Source organism: Brassica napus, chromosome A3, assembly GCF_020379485.1.
Source record: "Brassica napus cultivar Da-Ae chromosome A3, Da-Ae, whole genome shotgun sequence".
NCBI lineage: Eukaryota > Viridiplantae > Streptophyta > Magnoliopsida > Brassicales > Brassicaceae > Brassica > Brassica napus.
The window spans coordinates 26952579-26969744 of NC_063436.1; the positions used below are offsets into that span (position 1 = coordinate 26952579).

General features: G+C 31.5%; 3 protein-coding genes and 1 long non-coding RNA gene across 4 annotated transcripts; 1 reads left to right on the forward strand and 3 right to left on the reverse strand.

Moving 5' to 3' along the window:
- The first annotated feature begins 135 nt into the window (after positions 1–135).
- LOC106440869 (plant intracellular Ras-group-related LRR protein 8) lies at positions 136–4265 on the forward strand. The gene is made up of 4 exons (XM_013882637.3): positions 136–672; positions 2710–2879; positions 2954–3365; positions 3791–4265. Exons 1-4 carry the CDS (start codon positions 391–393, stop codon positions 4112–4114), a joined length of 1188 nt encoding a protein of 395 aa, XP_013738091.1. The 5' UTR covers positions 136–390; the 3' UTR covers positions 4115–4265.
- A 428-nt stretch (positions 4266–4693) lies between these two features.
- Positions 4694–5371, reverse strand: LOC106444635. The gene is made up of 2 exons (XM_022716927.2): positions 5028–5371; positions 4694–4867 (listed from the first exon to the last, which is right to left on the reverse strand). Exons 1-2 carry the CDS (start codon positions 5151–5153, stop codon positions 4805–4807), a joined length of 189 nt encoding a protein of 62 aa, XP_022572648.1. The 5' UTR covers positions 5154–5371; the 3' UTR covers positions 4694–4804.
- A 51-nt stretch (positions 5372–5422) lies between these two features.
- On the reverse strand, positions 5423–9928 carry LOC106444634. The gene is made up of 6 exons (XM_013886088.3): positions 8823–9928; positions 6341–6402; positions 6149–6256; positions 5951–6065; positions 5709–5826; positions 5423–5623 (listed from the first exon to the last, which is right to left on the reverse strand). Exons 2-6 carry the CDS (start codon positions 6348–6350, stop codon positions 5570–5572), a joined length of 405 nt encoding a protein of 134 aa, XP_013741542.1. The 5' UTR covers positions 6351–6402; positions 8823–9928; the 3' UTR covers positions 5423–5569.
- Positions 9929–11312: 1384 nt separating this feature from the next.
- Positions 11313–15616, reverse strand: LOC106444637. The gene is made up of 4 exons (XR_001288301.3): positions 14143–15616; positions 11616–11677; positions 11424–11531; positions 11313–11340 (listed from the first exon to the last, which is right to left on the reverse strand). It is a non-coding gene; the product is annotated as an uncharacterized LOC106444637 (long non-coding RNA).
- Positions 15617–17166: the final 1550 nt, after the last annotated feature.

The window sequence follows — 17166 nt, forward strand, 5'->3', positions numbered from 1 at the left end:
TACAATACAGTATGGTGTACAAACTTTTGTGGCCTTATATCTTAATTTTATAATACGGGTCCAATTGTAATTATTATGCGTAGAGACAAAAATATATTTTTTCATTATTTTAGACGTTCAATAACCACTAATCAACGTAATATAAACTCTATACATTATTCAAATCAAATTTTATTTCTAGATTTTACACTCCGCGCACGGCGCGGGTTATCACCTAGTTTCTTTATTATATACTATATAAGTAGGATATGTTTTCAACACATTTATAACAATCAACATAACCTCTCTCTTTTTCTTCCTCTCTATTTCCTCTAAGCATTCTCGCTTTGTGGGTTCTTCTCTGTGTATACAATTATACAAATATATATATGCACACACACATAGGAAGATATGATGGGTTACGAGCAGATGAATCAGATGACAATGACAACAACGGCGATGATGAAGAATTTCAATAAGATGGGACCAATCAATACTCCACATAAGAAAATTACGACTAAGAGAAGTGTATCGGCCATTGATGGCGGTGCAGCTGTGATGGCTGGAGAAGGAGATCGTCGACGGAATCTCAAGACTCTCGATCTTAGCGGCATGTCCTTGGCTTCCCTCTCAGCATCTTCTATCAACCTAGCTTCCATCTCAAAACTCGATCTCTCTAACAACAATATTCAGGTATATATATAAATATGTTGGATCATATATCTAATTTTCATCAACCGTAATTATACAGCTTTTGACTAAAATTTCGTGGAAATAATTTTTTTTTAATGAAAATAGACATTTCTGTCACTAATGAAAAAATTAATACACCTTAACAATAAACTACAACCCTAAGTGGAGCTTTCTCTTACAAAATTTCAAAAGTGCTTGAATTGTTAAAAAGTTATTGTTTTCTCGATCTTTTAAAAAGTTGATGATTTCATGATTCATTTATAAATTTGTATGAACGATAATTAATAAAATTTATTTAGCAACAAAAATCATCAAAAATAATATACTTCTTAAGTCAAAAGACAAAAACAAATCATCTGAGAGTACTAGTGTTCCTCGAAGGCTCGATAGGTTAACAAATATATAAAACTATACAGTATAACAATTTGTTGCGGCCGTCGTGCTCTATTTAAATGAATTAATTAGAGCAGTTGTGGGCTCTAATTTTTAATTATAAAAGATCTTTGCTAAGCTGCTAACTAACAGATAAAGAAATGATAAAAATCGTAGATGTACTCAAGCAACGAAATTATCTCTTGCATATGCATGATTCGTTGTATTCCTTACTTTGTGGTATTTGTCATTTCCTGTTTTGTTCAATAAAGAAAAAGTAATCAAATTTCTATTATTCATAACAAGACAAATCATAGATTGCCGATTAAAAAAAAATTCCTGAAAATTTAATATTTTCTCTGTTGTCAAAAGTAAGATTTTCTATAGTATGCACGTTTATTAAGAATTGTATAATTTAATTTATTTTTTACTTTATTATACACTTTCTAATAATTTTCCACCAATAAAATTTAATCAATTCAAATAATTTCAATTAATGTTTCTTAAAATTATAAAAAAGTATTTTAATAATATAGAAGATCCTTGTTCAAAAACGCACCGTCGAGAACCGGAAAATCGCCAGAAAAGCGCTGCTCAGCCATCAAGCGTGGCGAATTGAAAAAATTCGGTGAAAAAGTTGGATCTCAAAAAAAATTTCAGTTATTGCATGTTTCGGCCTGAATCAATTAATATGCATAGAATCTATGAAATATGCATGGAAACAACAACAAAAAAACAGAGAAAAGTGATCTTAAATCCGTCAAAATCAAAGAGCCGTCGGGCTTGAAATTGCAGAAAACCCTAATATTGTAAAGAGGAAGACGAACTCGAAATGACAAAACTACCCCTCATTTAGCTTAAGACATTTAAAAACATGTATAAATGGCATTCCTGCTATTTGAACCCGGGATGTTTGCCAATAACAGATCAACAAAACCGCTACACTATGTGATCCTTATTGTATATTTTAACAAACGAAAATATATGTCTAGAAAAATCGCCGATTAGTCTCTGTATAATTCCCGATTTTTCCATTCGGCGCTAGGCGTAACCCGAGCGTACGAGGAACGCCTAGCTAGTTTCCGAACAGGGTAGAAAATATATTTTTGCGGAACAAGAAAAAAATTTAAAAAACCTTACTTTCAGGAACGGATGGAAACGGATGAAGTATTGTCTTTGGTATCTTGCACACAATTTTCCTAACCCATTTTCATTTGGTCAACTCGAGCCTTGGAAAGCATATTCGCCTGGGTGCATAAGCAATTAAGGCACAAGTGTCCGTTATTTTCTTTTTTAAGTTTTCATGACATAATTGTTCTATATAAATAAAATATTAATGAAGAGCAATAATTATTGATAAATACGAGTTGATATGAACATTTACTTCTCTTTGACTCTGCTTGTATTGAATCTGTCATCTGACTGCCAGTAACACTATTTTCTAAATAAACAACCGTTGTAGTGCGGTTTTAACAGTTAGAAAAATGTATAGATATAGGGTATATATAGAGATTTTTGTTACTGTTAACTGCGGGACGGGGCGGGAAGCGGGTTACCATTCAAGCCTTAGTTTAAGTTTATACATAAATTTTTGAATTTCCACAAGTTATGAACTTGTGCGACTTATGATTTAGTTAAAACTCATATATTTAGTTTCCCATGCAGCAAATTCCTGAATCTCTTGTGGCACGAATGTTAAATTTGTGGGCATTAGATTTGCACTCCAATCAGCTCAAAACACTTCCCAACTCCATTGGATGTCTTTCCAAGCTTAAGGTTCTTAATGTCTCCGGAAATAATCTACAGCATCTCCCCAAAACTATAGAAGATTGCAGGTAAGACCCCTTCAACCGCGTCCAACTCTCTTATTATCAATGTACCAAAACGCAAAACGCGACCCAAAACGCAGATCGCTGGAAGAGCTGAACGCCAATTTCAACGAACTGACCATGCTTCCAGACACAATAGGGTTCGAGCTAACGAATCTGGCGAAGCTCTCCGTGAACTCAAACAAGCTTGTCGTGTTACCAAGCTCCCTTAGCCACTTGACGTCGCTGCGTGTGCTCGACGCCAGACTTAATCGCCTTGGATCGCTCCCTGATGATCTAGAGAACCTTGTGAACCTTCAGGTCCTTAACGTTAGCCAGAACTTCCAGCACTTGAAGGAGTTACCTTACTCCGTGGGGTTGTTGATATCTCTCGTGGAGCTTGACGTTAGTTATAACGGAATTACGGTTTTACCGGACTCCATAGGCTGTCTTCGCCGGATTCAGAAGCTCTCCCTCGAGGGCAATCCCCTCGTCTCCCCACCTTTTGAAGTGGTACACACAATTTATCTTACTTTATCATAGTAACATAAATTATTCTACTCTTTTGACGATATGGTACAAATCACTATGCCATATGTTATAGTGTAATAACATCGAATTTAATTAAGACGCATCCAACAGAATATTCACTAGACTAGAAAGCATAACTTGTCTCACAAGCATTCTGATCTTTAGTGTGTATGATATTTGTAAACAATGCAAGAATTGTTTTTATATGAAAATATTATATCAGTTTTGTGTATGATATTTGTTACGTTAACGCTAAGATCATTCTTTTAGTGCACTATGGAATCAATCAATTAACATTATACAAGAAACTTCACTGACGTGAATAGATATCAATTATAAAATAATCTTACATTATGCTTATAATAAAGTTTGTGATATAGTTTAAGTTTGATGATCTGTTACAAAAGGTGGAGCAAGGTTTAGAAGCAGTGAAGCTGTACATGAGCGAGAAGATGACCGAGTCTTATAAAGAAACTCCGATGAAGAAAAAATTGTGGGGCATTGGTAAGATGGTCAAGTACAAGACCTTTAATGGCCTGAGCTCATCTCCGGGAAGGTCTCCAGGAAGAAGAACCGGCGGTGACCACCATGGAAACGAGAGGGGAGGCTTCATCAACGTCTCCGATTATCGCCAAATCGACGGAATCGCTTCCCCGAGACATGTGTCACTCTTCAACCCGAGACGCCTCTTGTCTCCATTCTCTGCTTATTTCTCTCCTCCGAGGTATTAGCTAGGGTTACTTTTGTCTTTTTATCTACACCAAACAGTCTTTTACTTTTACTTTTGTTTTTTTGCATGCAACGTTGTTTCCTTGTATTTTTTGTTTGTTCTTTTCGCATGTAGCGTTCTTTTTCCCTGTATTATAGACTTTTGAGTGGCTTTTTACCGCTGTAACACATTTGTAAATCCTGACATAATAATTTGGTTCATGTTATCTTGTATATATCTAAGTAATGAAAGATCGCATTTGAAAAAAATATCAGTCGTGCTATGCAGTATTATCCGCCTTGGTCCGAGCCTGTTTGAGAAAACAAATATTGGGGTAGATGATATAATAAGTCTAGTCATGACCAAAACCTTCAGCCGCGGTCCAAATTATCTTATATACAGGGAATTAGAAGAGATAACTAATAAAATACCTAATTAAATAGTATAAATTAGTTTTCTATCTAGCCTTTTTTTTTTACTCAATAGTGTGTTTATTCAAACGATGGAACCGAAGAACAAACGTTCCTCTCCATAAATACCTAGGTTTTCTATCTAGGTTTAGGCTAATCTTTATTGTGCATGCATAAATCTGTACTTAGTGTGTTGGGAATCGCCACGTAAATGAAAGTTGCAAATCACATACAGAGAGTCTTAAGTTCACAACATTCGAAGCCAGAGGAGATTAAGAAATGTAACTAATCAGAAAAGATTTTTAATCTTTGTTTCCAGATTCTTTCTTCTTGTCTGGTTCATCATTTTCCATCTGAGGTAATCTCTGCAACGAAAGGTTAAACAAGAAATATAAATTAATATCTCCAATCATCTCTCCAATCCTATGGGTATATCTACCAATAAGAGAGAACAGGACAAATGTTTGGTTCGGCTAGACATTTCATCGAACATGTTCCATGCCTTCTTAAAAAAAGACAACTTACAAGATCTGGTTTGTATAAATTGTGGACGATGGAGGCTCCACCGAGAAGTGAGGCTACAACGACGATAGTTGACAACGCTAGTGACGGAGTTCCGGTCGGTATCTTCCCCCCAAACCTTTTGTTCATCTTGTAGTACTCTTCTAATACACTATATTAAACAGAAGCTTTATATATGTGGCGCGTGAACGTCAACTTCCTCAATTTCATTAAATAAATTAATGTAATTCCAATATCTAATTGGTTTGCTCTCTACCGGGTCAAAACCAAACCGTTAAAACCATATTCTCATATCACCTCCTCAAGAAAGAAACAAAGGAAACAATTGCTCATTTATTTTATTTTCTTTTGTTCTTCTCTTTACACACATTGTAGATTGCGAGAAGAAAATGATAGAGAGCTGGAGCAAAGATGAGGTATATAGTATTTAAATTGAATGTACAGACAAACATATAAGTCCATCCTCTATAATCCTTTTGACAAGAACGGGACCAAGATCATACATATATATGTCAAGATAATGGTCTATACGTAAGAATAAGCCACTAAAACCACCTGAAGGCAACGATCACCAGTAGCAAGAGGGAGAATCCCATCGCCTGCAACATCACCAGACTTCTTCATCATCATCATTTCGTTGGAAATCTCAAATAGTCAAGAGAGATAGAGGGAGAGAGGCATTACAGTGATTGCGGAAGCAGCAAGTCCTGCTCTTTCTCTAGGATCCTTGCGGTAGTAGTTCCCAAAATAGAGAAACGTCGAATAGTACCACAAGAATGGGAATACAAACCCCATGAGAAAGCTGTCAAAGGAAGATTTAGCAGGTAAGTATGAATTAGACATGGTGGACTTAACTTGGAAACAAAATGAATACTATTATTTAACATTTTACCCAAAAAAAAAAACTAAATGAATATTCTACTCACGAGAACCATCCGATTCCGCAACCAAAGCATGGAAGAGGTTTGTCATAGGCTCCATTTTCAACATCGTCCACGTCTTTTACAAGCGTATATCTTCCCTTCCCACAAACCGTAGCATCTATCATAATGTCACTTAGTTCAATAAAAGATGTCTAAAGGTTACATCTTAAAAGAGTTTCTTAATGCATAGAGAGATGGTACCTTTAATAACAGAGTAATATCTACCAGCTGGTCTCATGAGACTAGCATATTTATTATCACCCATGGATTTAACCAGCTCTGCACTTCCATCTCCATGCTCTTTAACATCTACAAAGTGATCAAAACTCATGAAACTTGGATCACTTGAAAATCACTAAGACAAGAAAAGAGGGAGAAGTCAAGGTTGTTTACTTTCTGCCATATGTTCTTCAGTGAAAGAGAGCGTTAATGAATGCAAAGCTCCTACTTCTGAGCTGAAACAGAACCATGAAAGAAAAAAAAAACAGAGTCCAGCAGATCAGATTTGTAATGAATTAATTACTACCATCTCAGTTCTAGTCTTCTAGATACACTTTTAGAGTTTTTACACGTATTAATAAAGTACACTAAATCATTTATAATAAAGTCAATTATCAATTTTCAATAATTCAAAGAAATTATACTTGTGAAATACATTTTTTTCCTAAAATATCAATCTTTGTGGAACGGTTAGGCTTTGATTGGTAGGACATTAGTATTAGTATTATGCTTTATATTATCTAATCAACAATTGTTAGAAAAGCATTTAGAGAAGTATTTACTAAATGATAATGATCTCCAAATACTCTTAAGGTTACAACATTTCCTTTTGATGTCAAAAAAAGAGGGTTAGAACATTTTAGTCTCGTTTGAGATAAAACAGAAATATCGTGTAAAAATGTTTGATTTCAGTCAATTGCACAAATAATCCGATAGAAATAACTGGATTAAACCAATCATAGAACACCGCATAAGTTTTTGGTATATGTATAGTTTGAGGTAAATACCTAACTGAGAATGACATTATGCAAGAGTATAAGAAATTTCGATGATTTTATTCAAATTAGAAACCGTCAAACTATATGTAACGTCCCGACCGTCTATGGCTAATGGACCATTCACGCCCGTTAACTCGGTCCGTGGACCCCATCTCGTTCTAATGGGCGGTGCGTTAAATTTTCCAAGATCCGAAATCATTTTTTACTGATCCTGCAATCACCACATGACTTTTTCCCATACTTTGGTCATTGCGAATTACTTCCCGATAGGTCAGCCATCCTTTCACTACTCTAGCCAAAGTATGCTTAACTTTGGAATTTTAAACGGATGTTTGATGGAAAAAGAAAGTCAACTTTGGTGACATAGGTAGCCAAATCAATTCTCTTATGCCTTTTCTATATATCACAACTCGGATTGTTACAATTCACACAACATGTCTCAAGACGCTTCTCAGATCAGAACCGAGATGGCTAACTAGTTCTAATACCACTTATAATGCCCTGGCCGCCCACGGCTAATGGGCCACTCACGTCCGCCCTCTTGGCCCGTGGCTCTATCCCGTCTGACGGGCGGTGCGTTAATTTTTCTAAGGCCCGAAAGTCATGTTTGCTGGTCCTACAATCACCACATGACATTTCCTTGTACTTTGACCTCACTTGCACGGTATCGCGAATCACTTTCCGATAGGTACCCATCTTTTCACTATTCCAGCCCAAGCATGCTTAACTTTGGAGTTCTAAACGAGAGTGACGGAAAAAGTAAGTCAACTTTGGTGACATAGATAGCTAAATCAATTCTCTTATGTTTTTTCCATATATCACAACTCGGAATGTTACATTATAGTTCCGGAAAAGCCGTCAAAACTATACATATACCAAAAATTTCATCTAAATGATGATTTTATTCAAATTAGAATTCTAAACTTAGCGTTGAAAAATCGAGCGGCTATGGTCCGGTGGCTGGGGGCACAGAAGCCTAAGCTCTGTAATGGGTCCGTTGGTCGCCTTGGATTGACCCCTAGAAAGTACATACATGATCTATCGGGTGTTGTAACCTTTAAAAGAACATTTGCATTTATAATTTATAAAATTAAAGAAAATATATAACTAATTCATTTATTTTATTTAATAATATCATAAAATTATTTTTATATCCAGAAAATAAAATTTTGATTTCTAAAATTAATTTACAATAAAAAAATTTAAATAGTATTTCACATTTAAAATATAATTTAATTTATTTTAAAGATGAAAAATTATTTTAAAAAGTAGATATTTTAATTATAAAATTTATTTTAAAATAAAATTTTTTGATATAAACATAAAATTTAAATTATTAAATAAAATAAATCAATTATATATCATTCTAATTTTATATGTTAATATATTTATATATATATTAAAAATATATTCATTGAAAATAAATATATTATATATTATCTACTAATTTTTATAATAATTTTAAATAACATACTCGTACTGCTCTCTACCAATCATCTAATTGCATAGTTTATCAAAAGCATACAGCTCCTGCAACATACTGCTTTTATAGCATACTATTACGGCTAATGCTAATGCTCTACCAATCAAAGCCTAAGACTATAACTAACCTCAGTCTCTTAATTTGGGTTCTTAACTTCCGCTAAGATACAGTTCTTAGCTTTCTTTAGATAAAAGAGCCGTCTTTAGCCGAAAAATATAAAAAAAAATGTCAAATCATATCATGCGTTAAGAATTCCAACTAAGAGATCGGGGTTAATCATGCCCTATAAGTATAGATCCACAAATATCAACTACAAGCTATCGGTTTGAACTTTGAATGATCCAGCGTTCATAAACGAGCTGGAGATCGCTCGGCAAGTAAAGAGATAACTCACCAGAAATTTTCAAGAGCAGAAACTCGAGAAAGAGATTGATTGCAAGAGAAGAGTTGAGATAATCACAATATCTGGAAAGAGAAGAGTCGTCGTCTTCTTCTTCGGCTGCTGCTTCAACTTCGTAAACGTTAACTACGGAGAGAGAGCAGAAAAGAAATATGGAAGTCAATGACCTTTTTTTTCTTACACCAAAAGCAACGTTGTCTTCTTCTTTCTTAGTATTTTGGAAATTATTCTAATTCATAAGCAATAACTCATTCTTCCAAGACTGTGTATCTATATATGTCACAAAGTATATTGTTTTAGTTGTTAGTTTATGTATTTATCACCAGCTCATATATTGCACTAGTTATATTCGTAATTGTGAACTGAGTTTTAGATTATAGATTTGTTAATTATGAAAGATTAAACCATTTAAAAACAGTTATTTTCAAATTAAAAAAAAAATCAAATGATTTTTTTACCAGTGACTAATGACTATAAGGGCATCTCCATCCCTACTCCATTTTCTCCTCTAAAATGGAGTAAAAGTGAATATGAAGTAAGAAATGCTCCAACCCAACTCCATATCTTACTCCATAATGAAATTTACTCTATAAATGGAGTAATTTCTTTTTTTGTTTGTTCATCACTCCATTATGGAGTGGGAAATGAAGTAGGGTTGGAGCAATTTTACTTCATTTTCACTTTTACTCTATTTTGAAGGAAAAAATGGAGTTTTACATTGGAGATGCTCTAATATGTAACTTTTCAAAACCATATTGTGTTTAATTTTCCTTTTTGTTGAAAAGTTGAAGAGATTGAGAAAAATAAGTATATAATGGTTTCTTCTTTTGTTTGGCAACCTTTTATGAGGAACTTTCCTTGGACAATACTTTTTTCAAACAAACAAAGCATCAGTTTTGCTAATTCAGACATGCATGGTGGACTTAACTTGGAAACAAAATGAATACTATTATTTAACATTTTACCCCAAAACAAAAACTAAATGAATATTCTACTCATGAGAACCATCCGATTCCGCAACCAAAGCATGGAAGAGGTTTGTCATAGGCTCCATTTTCCACATCGTCCACGTCTTTTACAAGCGTACTAGGTAATAACCCGCGCCTTGCGCGGGATGTGATTATTAGTTTCGTTATTTTTAATAAAAAAGACAATAAATCTGTTTAATCTGGATATTGGTTAGGTTTTACGTTTTTTTGTTTTTAATCTTCTAAAATATAACTATTATTTTAAATTAATATTCATTTTAGTTTATTCGGTTAAAACATTTGATTTTTTGGTTTTTTCGGATAAAAACCTAAAATTAATGTTATATGTTTATTTTCATATTATGAAGTTTAGATAGTTGTCATGTCGAACCAATAGTTTCATATTATAGTTTTTAAACAGATAATAGTTTAAGAAAAAGAAAAGAAAATTATTAAGACAAATCATTTCACTACAATTTGGTCGGTAGTGAAAGAAACATTAAGAAAAAATATTTCAACTTTCAAAAAAATTAGATACTTCAGCTGTGGTGAATACTTAGTTATAAGATGCTCACATCAAGGTGCACATGTATGTTTATGTAAAAAGTATATAAAAATAGTTGAAAAATATATAAAGATATTGTTAATTAATATTAAATGACATTTTTGTTCAGAATAATACATGAAAGATAAAATTAAAATTTATTTAAAATAAAAAAGACCTTGACATTAGTCATTTTTTCATCAAAAGAAAATAAAATTATATTCGTAAATAGGGCTGGACACATATCAAGTATCTGGATATTTGGAAGCATTCTTGTCAATTCGATCTTTAGTTACCTAGATATTCGGTGACTCCGATATCCGAAATGTTTTAGAATTTTAAAGAATATCCGATTTGATTCGTAAATAAAATAAAATTTTAAAAATAATATAATAACATTTTATTACAAAAATAAAACATTATATAACCTTTTAATTTTAGTACCTAATATAATAAATTTATATTGTAAAACTGATATAAAGTATAATATATATAATTCTTTTCATATATGTATATATATGCATATAACATATCGAATTAGATATATGTTCCTAAAAATATTGGTATTAGTGATTTGCTTCTTTTTTGGATATTGTATTTTAGTATTTGATTTGTTTCGTAAAGTTTCAAATATCAAGATTTTTTGGTTCAAATCAAAACGAATAACAAATCGAATCAAAATTTATGAATATTTTGCTCAATTTTATATGTAAACAATAAAAATAATATATATATAGTTTGGCTTTTGATTCGTTATCTATTTTTATTCGAACCGAAAAATCCAGAGTTTTATTGGAACTATGTATGTGAGTTTTATATTAAAAAAATCACAAAGTACATAGTGTGAACACATTTATGACTATAGTGTGAACGCGTTTAACATATTTATTATCAAATCATTGTGAGGCTGCCACGTGTCTATTATAATGTGAATTCATTTATTACAATGCTTCTCTTTTAATATATAAGGGATATCTTCCCTTCCCACAAACCGTAGCATCTATCATAATGTCACTTAGTTCAATAAAAGATGTCTAAAGGTTACATCTTAAAAGAGTTTCTTAATGCATAGAGAGATGGTACCTTTAATAGCAGAGTAATATCTACCAGCTGGTCTCATGAGACTAGCATATTTATTATCACCCATGGATTTAACCAGCTCTGCACTTCCATCTCCATGCACTTTAACATCTACAAAGTGATCAAAACTCATGAAACTTGGATCACTTGAAAATCACTAAGACAAGAAAAGAGGGAGAAGTCAAGGTTGTTTACTTTCTGCCATATGTTCTTCAGTGAAAGAGAGCGTTGATGAATGCAAAGCTCCTACTTCTGAGCTGAAACAGAACCATGAAAGAATAAAAAAAAAACAGAGTCCAGCAGATCAGATTTGTAATGAATTAATTACTACCATCTCAGTTCTAGTCTTCTAGATAGACTTTTAGAGTTTTTACACGTATTAATAAAGTACACTAAATCATTTATAATAAAGTCAATTATCAATTTTCAATAATTCAAAGAAATTATACTTGTGAAATACATTTTTTTCCTAAAATATCAATTTTTGTGGAACGGTTAGGCCTTGATTGGTAGGACATTAGTATTAGCATTATGCTTTACATTATCTAATCAACAATTGTTAGAAAAGCATTTAGAGAAATATTTACTAAATGATAATGATCTCCAAATCGGTTACATCATTTCCTTTTGATGTAAAAAAAAGAGGGTTAGAACATTTTAGTCTCATTTGAGATAAAACAGAAATATCGTGTAAAAATGTTTGATTTCAGTCAATTGCACAAATAATCCGATAGAAATAACTGGATTAAACCAATCATAGAACACCGCATAAGTTTTTGGTATATGTATAGTTTGAGGCAAATACCTCACTGAGAATGACATTATGCAAGAGTAAGAAATTTCGATGATTTTATTCAAATTAGAAACCGTCAAACTATATGTAACGTCCCGACCGTCTATGGCTAATGGACCATTCACGCCCGTTAACTCGGTCTGTGGACCCCATCCCGTTCTAATGGGCGGTGCGTTAAATTTTCCAAGATCCGAAATCATTTTTTACTGATCCTGCAATCACCACATGACTTTTTCCCATACTTTGGTCATTGCGAATTACTTTCCGATAGGTCAGCCATCCTTTCGCTACTCTAGCCAAAGTATGCTTAACTTTGGAGTTTTAAACGGATGTTTGATGGAAAAAGAAAGTCAACTTTGGTGACATAGGTAGCCAAATCAATTCTCTTATGCCTTTTCTATATATCACAACTCGGATTGTTACAATTCACACAACATGTCTCAAGACGCTTCTCAGATCAGAACCGAGATGGCTAACTAGTTCTAATACCACTTATAATGCCCTGGCCGCCCACGGCTAATGGGCCACTCACGTCCGCCCTCTTGGCCCGTGGCTCTATCCCGTCTGACGGGCGGTGCGTTAATTTTTCTAAGGCCCGAAAGTCATGTTTGCTGGTCCTACAATCACCACATGACATTTCCTTGTACTTTGACCTCACTTGCACGGTATCGCGAATCACTTTCCGATAGGTTACCCATCCTTTCACTATTCCAGCCCAAGCATGCTTAACTTTGGAGTTCTAAACGAGAGTGACGGAAAAAGTAAGTCAACTTTGGTGACATAGATAGCTAAATCAATTCTCTTATGTTTTTTCCATATATCACAACTCGGGATGTTGCATTATAGTTCCGGAAAAACCGTCAAAACTATACATATACCAAAAATTTCATCTAAATGATGATTTTATTCAAATTAGAATTCTAAACTTAGCGTTGAAAAATCGAGCGGCTGTGGTCCGGTGGCTGGGGGCACAGAAGCCTAAGCTCTGTAATGGGTCCGTTGGTCGCCTTGGATTGACCCCTAGAAAGTACATACATGATCTATCGGGTGTTGTAACCTTTAGAAGAACATTTGCATTTATAATTTATAAAATTAAAGAAAATATATAACTAATTCATTTATTTTATTTAATAATATCATAAAATTATTTTAATATCCAGAAAATAAAATTTTGATTTCTAAAATTAATTTACAATAAAAAAAATTTAAATAGTATTTCACATTTAAAATATAATTTAATTTATTTTAAAGATGAAAAATTATTTTAAAAAGTAGATATTTTAATTATAAAATTTATTTTAAAATAAATTTTTTTGATATAAACATAAAATTTAAATTATTAAATAAAATAAATCAATTATATATCATTTTAATTTTATATGTTAATATATTTATATATATATTGAAAATATATTTATTAAATATAAATATATTATATATTATATACTAATTTTTATAATAATTTTAAATAACATACTCGTACTCGTACTGCTCTCTACCAATCATCTAATTGCATAGTTTATCAAAAGCATACAGCTCCTGCAACATACTGCTTTTATAGCATACTATTACTGCTAATGCTAATGCTCTACCAATCAAAGCCTAAGACCATAACTAACTTCAGTCTCTTAATTGGGGTTCTTAACTTCCGCTAAGATACAGTTCTTAGCTTTCTTTAGATTTTAAATTAAAAAAAGCTTAGAATCATCTCATAAATAAGAGATATAAAAGTCGTCTTTAGCCGAAAAATATAAAAAAAAATGTCAAATCATATCATGCGTTAAGAATCCCGACTAAGAGATTGAGGTTAATCATGCCCTATAAGTATAGATCCACAAATATCAACTACAAGCTATCGGTTTGAACTTTGAATGATCCAGCGTTCATAAACGAGCTGGAGATCGCTCGGCAAGTAAAGAGATAACTCACCAGAAATTTTCAAGAGCAGAAACTCGAGAAAGAGATTGATTGCAAGAGAAGAGTTGAGATAATCACAATATCTGGAAAGAGAAGAGTCGTCGTCTTCTTCTTCGGCTGCTGCTTCAACTTCGTAAACGTTAACTACGGAGAGAGAGCAGAAAAGAAATATCGAAGTCAATGACTTTTTTTTTCTTACACCAAAAGCAACGTTGTCTTCTTCTTTCTTAGTATTTTGGAAATTATTCTAATTCATAAGCAATAACTCATTCTTCCAAGACTGTGTATCTATATATGTCACAAAGTATATTGTTTTAGTTGTCAGTTTATGTATTTATCACCAGCTCATATATTGCACTATTTATATTCGTAATTGTGAACTGATTTTTAGATTATAGATTTGTTAATTATGAAAGATTAAACCATTTAAAAACAGTTATTTTCAAATTAAAAAAAAAATCAAATGATTTTTTAACCAGTGACTAATGACTATAATATGTAACTTTTCAAAACCATATTGTGTTTAATTTTCCTTTTTGTTGAAAAGATGAAGAGATTGAGAAAAATAAGTATACAATGGTTTCTTCTTTTGTTTGGCAACCTTTTATGAGGAACTTTCCTTGGACAATACTTTTTTCAAACAAACAAAGCATCAGTTTTGCTAATTCAGACAGCATCTTCTTTTAATACTAGTTACCACATAAACAGTACCAATTCAGATTTTTTTCGTTCGTTTTAGTCAAAATATATATTAGGTCAAATAGTCACATTAATAGAGATTTAGACTTCTATTCTCACATATTCCCTATCAAAATCATGTAGAATAATAGTCTATCATGATCTCCTATATTGTGGATCAAATAGTCCAATTAAAAAATAGTTTTATCAAACTCTCAAAGAAAAAAACTTGTTTTAAGAATGCTTGTACTGTTACAAAAAAAGAAAAGAAAAAAAGAATGCTTTTACTTTTTTTGAAAAAGAGAGAATTAGGTAATAGGTACAACAAATATTAAATTACGTCCAACTCAACATCACTTATGTATATTGTACTTTTTATTATTTTTTCATGTAGTGTTTATTTAATAATCATGACGATTTAAATATAGATTAGATGATAACGCGGACTGAGTTCTTATAATAATTTTGTTTATGAAATGATTTTAATATTTTGCAACACTACAATTTTTCTCGATTATAAAATGATGAATACAAATTTTGGTCTCTTAAATATATCATCCTTGTTGAAGAGTTAATGTATTACATCTCATTTTAATTATTTTTAAAATTTTATATGCACAAAAAGAAATTAAGTTTTGCGGCCGATATAAATTACCAAAACCAAATAGGCAACATCAATTGTATAATGACGAAAGGAAATTGGGTTTTTTGCTCTCGATTTGCTTACTATTGACTCTCCATAAGTGATTTCATTTTCTACCTCTATAGAATTATGCTTTCGTTCTCATCTTTTTTTTCACTGATATGAGTTAAATTTCTTTTTATTAACTTCTTTTATGTATTCAGTGAATTATATAAGTGTCAATTAAAAAAAATAGACATATGTAAAATTTCCGTAAACATATCTAAGAATCAAATTTTTTTAAAAAATCACCGGCAAACTATATTAACAAGTTAGTGTTCAAATATAATATATCAAGCTGTTATAGAATATAAGTGCAGACTCGAAATATAAATATTTGTCTAGTATATATTCACCAGCTCGGTATAAAAATCATATAATTAGAACAACAAAACAAATTACTTATTTCACCAGTTCGGGTAATATCTGAATCCGTACGGGTAATATCCAAACCCGAATGGTTATCTATCTGAAGATAACCAAACATAAGTATACTTAACTTTATATTTCTAGTTTATTTCTCTCATTTTATTCAAAATATTTATATTAATGATTCTTATTGCTCAAAATTAGATAATATACGTATAATTATGGACAAAATCATTTGCTACTCACTTAAAATACATATCAAGTTCTTGTTTCTTGCATTAACAAAAGTTGCATCTAAAACTTCAAAACAACAACTAAATTAGGGTCCTTCTATTTTTAAAGTTTTATCTCCAAACCTATTAATAGTTTAATCTTTTAAAATTTTTTTTAAAAAAGCAGTTAAGTTAAAATATATTTTAAATACAAAAAACTTAAACAATAAATAATTTATATATTTTTTCTTCAAATTTTAAATATCCGAACCCGACCTAAAATATCTGAAACCGTACATAAAATACCCGAACCCGACTCGAAGTGTAGAAATACCCAAACAGGTTCTATACCTTTATACTGAAATATCTGATACAAATCCGAACGTGTATCTGAACGTCCATTCCTATGATATATGATAATTTTAAGTTGTATCTTGCTTGAACAAAAAAAAGTTAAACTATTGATCACAAAATTTTAATGTGGGACTTTTACCATTTTTAGTAATTTATAGTCGTTTTTAAAAATTCAAAATAAAATATATAAAAATCTAATTGTTTTTATTATATGCTTAATGTGATTGTTAAATTTATTTAATAATATAAAATTAAACAAAAAGAGAGGTTATAATTTTTTTTTATCAAATATGTATTATTCATAATTATTAATTGTCATATATATGTTAATCATATTAGGTAATTCCGTATGTTTTATTTAAGGAAATAAAAAATATTATTTTGTACAGTATTAATTAATTTGATAGTTAATTTAATAAAAAGCATAGTATATGTTTATATGGACCAACTTATTTTTCTAATAATTCTAAGAATTATTCTCGTAATGACACGTGGCTACGAAAACATGTTGTAATGCTACGGGATTAATATATAGGGGATTGTATTTTGTGTGTTTAAGCAATAATTAATATCAAGAAGCTGTTAAATAATGCAAATAAACAATAATATCACAACAATAAGACCATTCCTCAAAGAAAATTAATCATAAGACTAGTACAACTAAAACAATAATCATCATCATTAGCCGCTCTTCTTTGTCTTAATGGGAACATTGAAAAGTGGGGAAGTTAAAATGTAATG

Bases quoted from the DNA above. Each gene is read 5' to 3' on its own strand.
- LOC106440869 (XM_013882637.3), top strand. From the start codon at position 391: ATGATGGGTTACGAGCAGATGAATCAGATGACAATGACAACAACGGCG. The intron at 2,880-2,953 runs GTAAGACCCCTT...CCCAAAACGCAG, and splicing joins AAAACTATAGAAGATTGCAG to ATCGCTGGAAGAGCTGAACG. The intron at 3,366-3,790 runs GTACACACAATT...CTGTTACAAAAG, and splicing joins TCTCCCCACCTTTTGAAGTG to GTGGAGCAAGGTTTAGAAGC.
- LOC106444635 (XM_022716927.2), bottom strand. From the start codon at position 5,153: ATGAACAAAAGGTTTGGGGGGAAGATACCGACCGGAACTCCGTCACTA. The intron at 4,868-5,027 runs GTAAGTTGTCTT...CTTTCGTTGCAG, and splicing joins ATTTATACAAACCAGATCTT to AGATTACCTCAGATGGAAAA.
- LOC106444634 (XM_013886088.3), bottom strand. The intron at 6,066-6,148 runs GTACCATCTCTC...ACATTATGATAG, and splicing joins ATATTACTCTGTTATTAAAG to ATGCTACGGTTTGTGGGAAG. The intron at 5,624-5,708 runs GTAATGCCTCTC...GTGATGTTGCAG, and splicing joins TTGCTGCTTCCGCAATCACT to GCGATGGGATTCTCCCTCTT.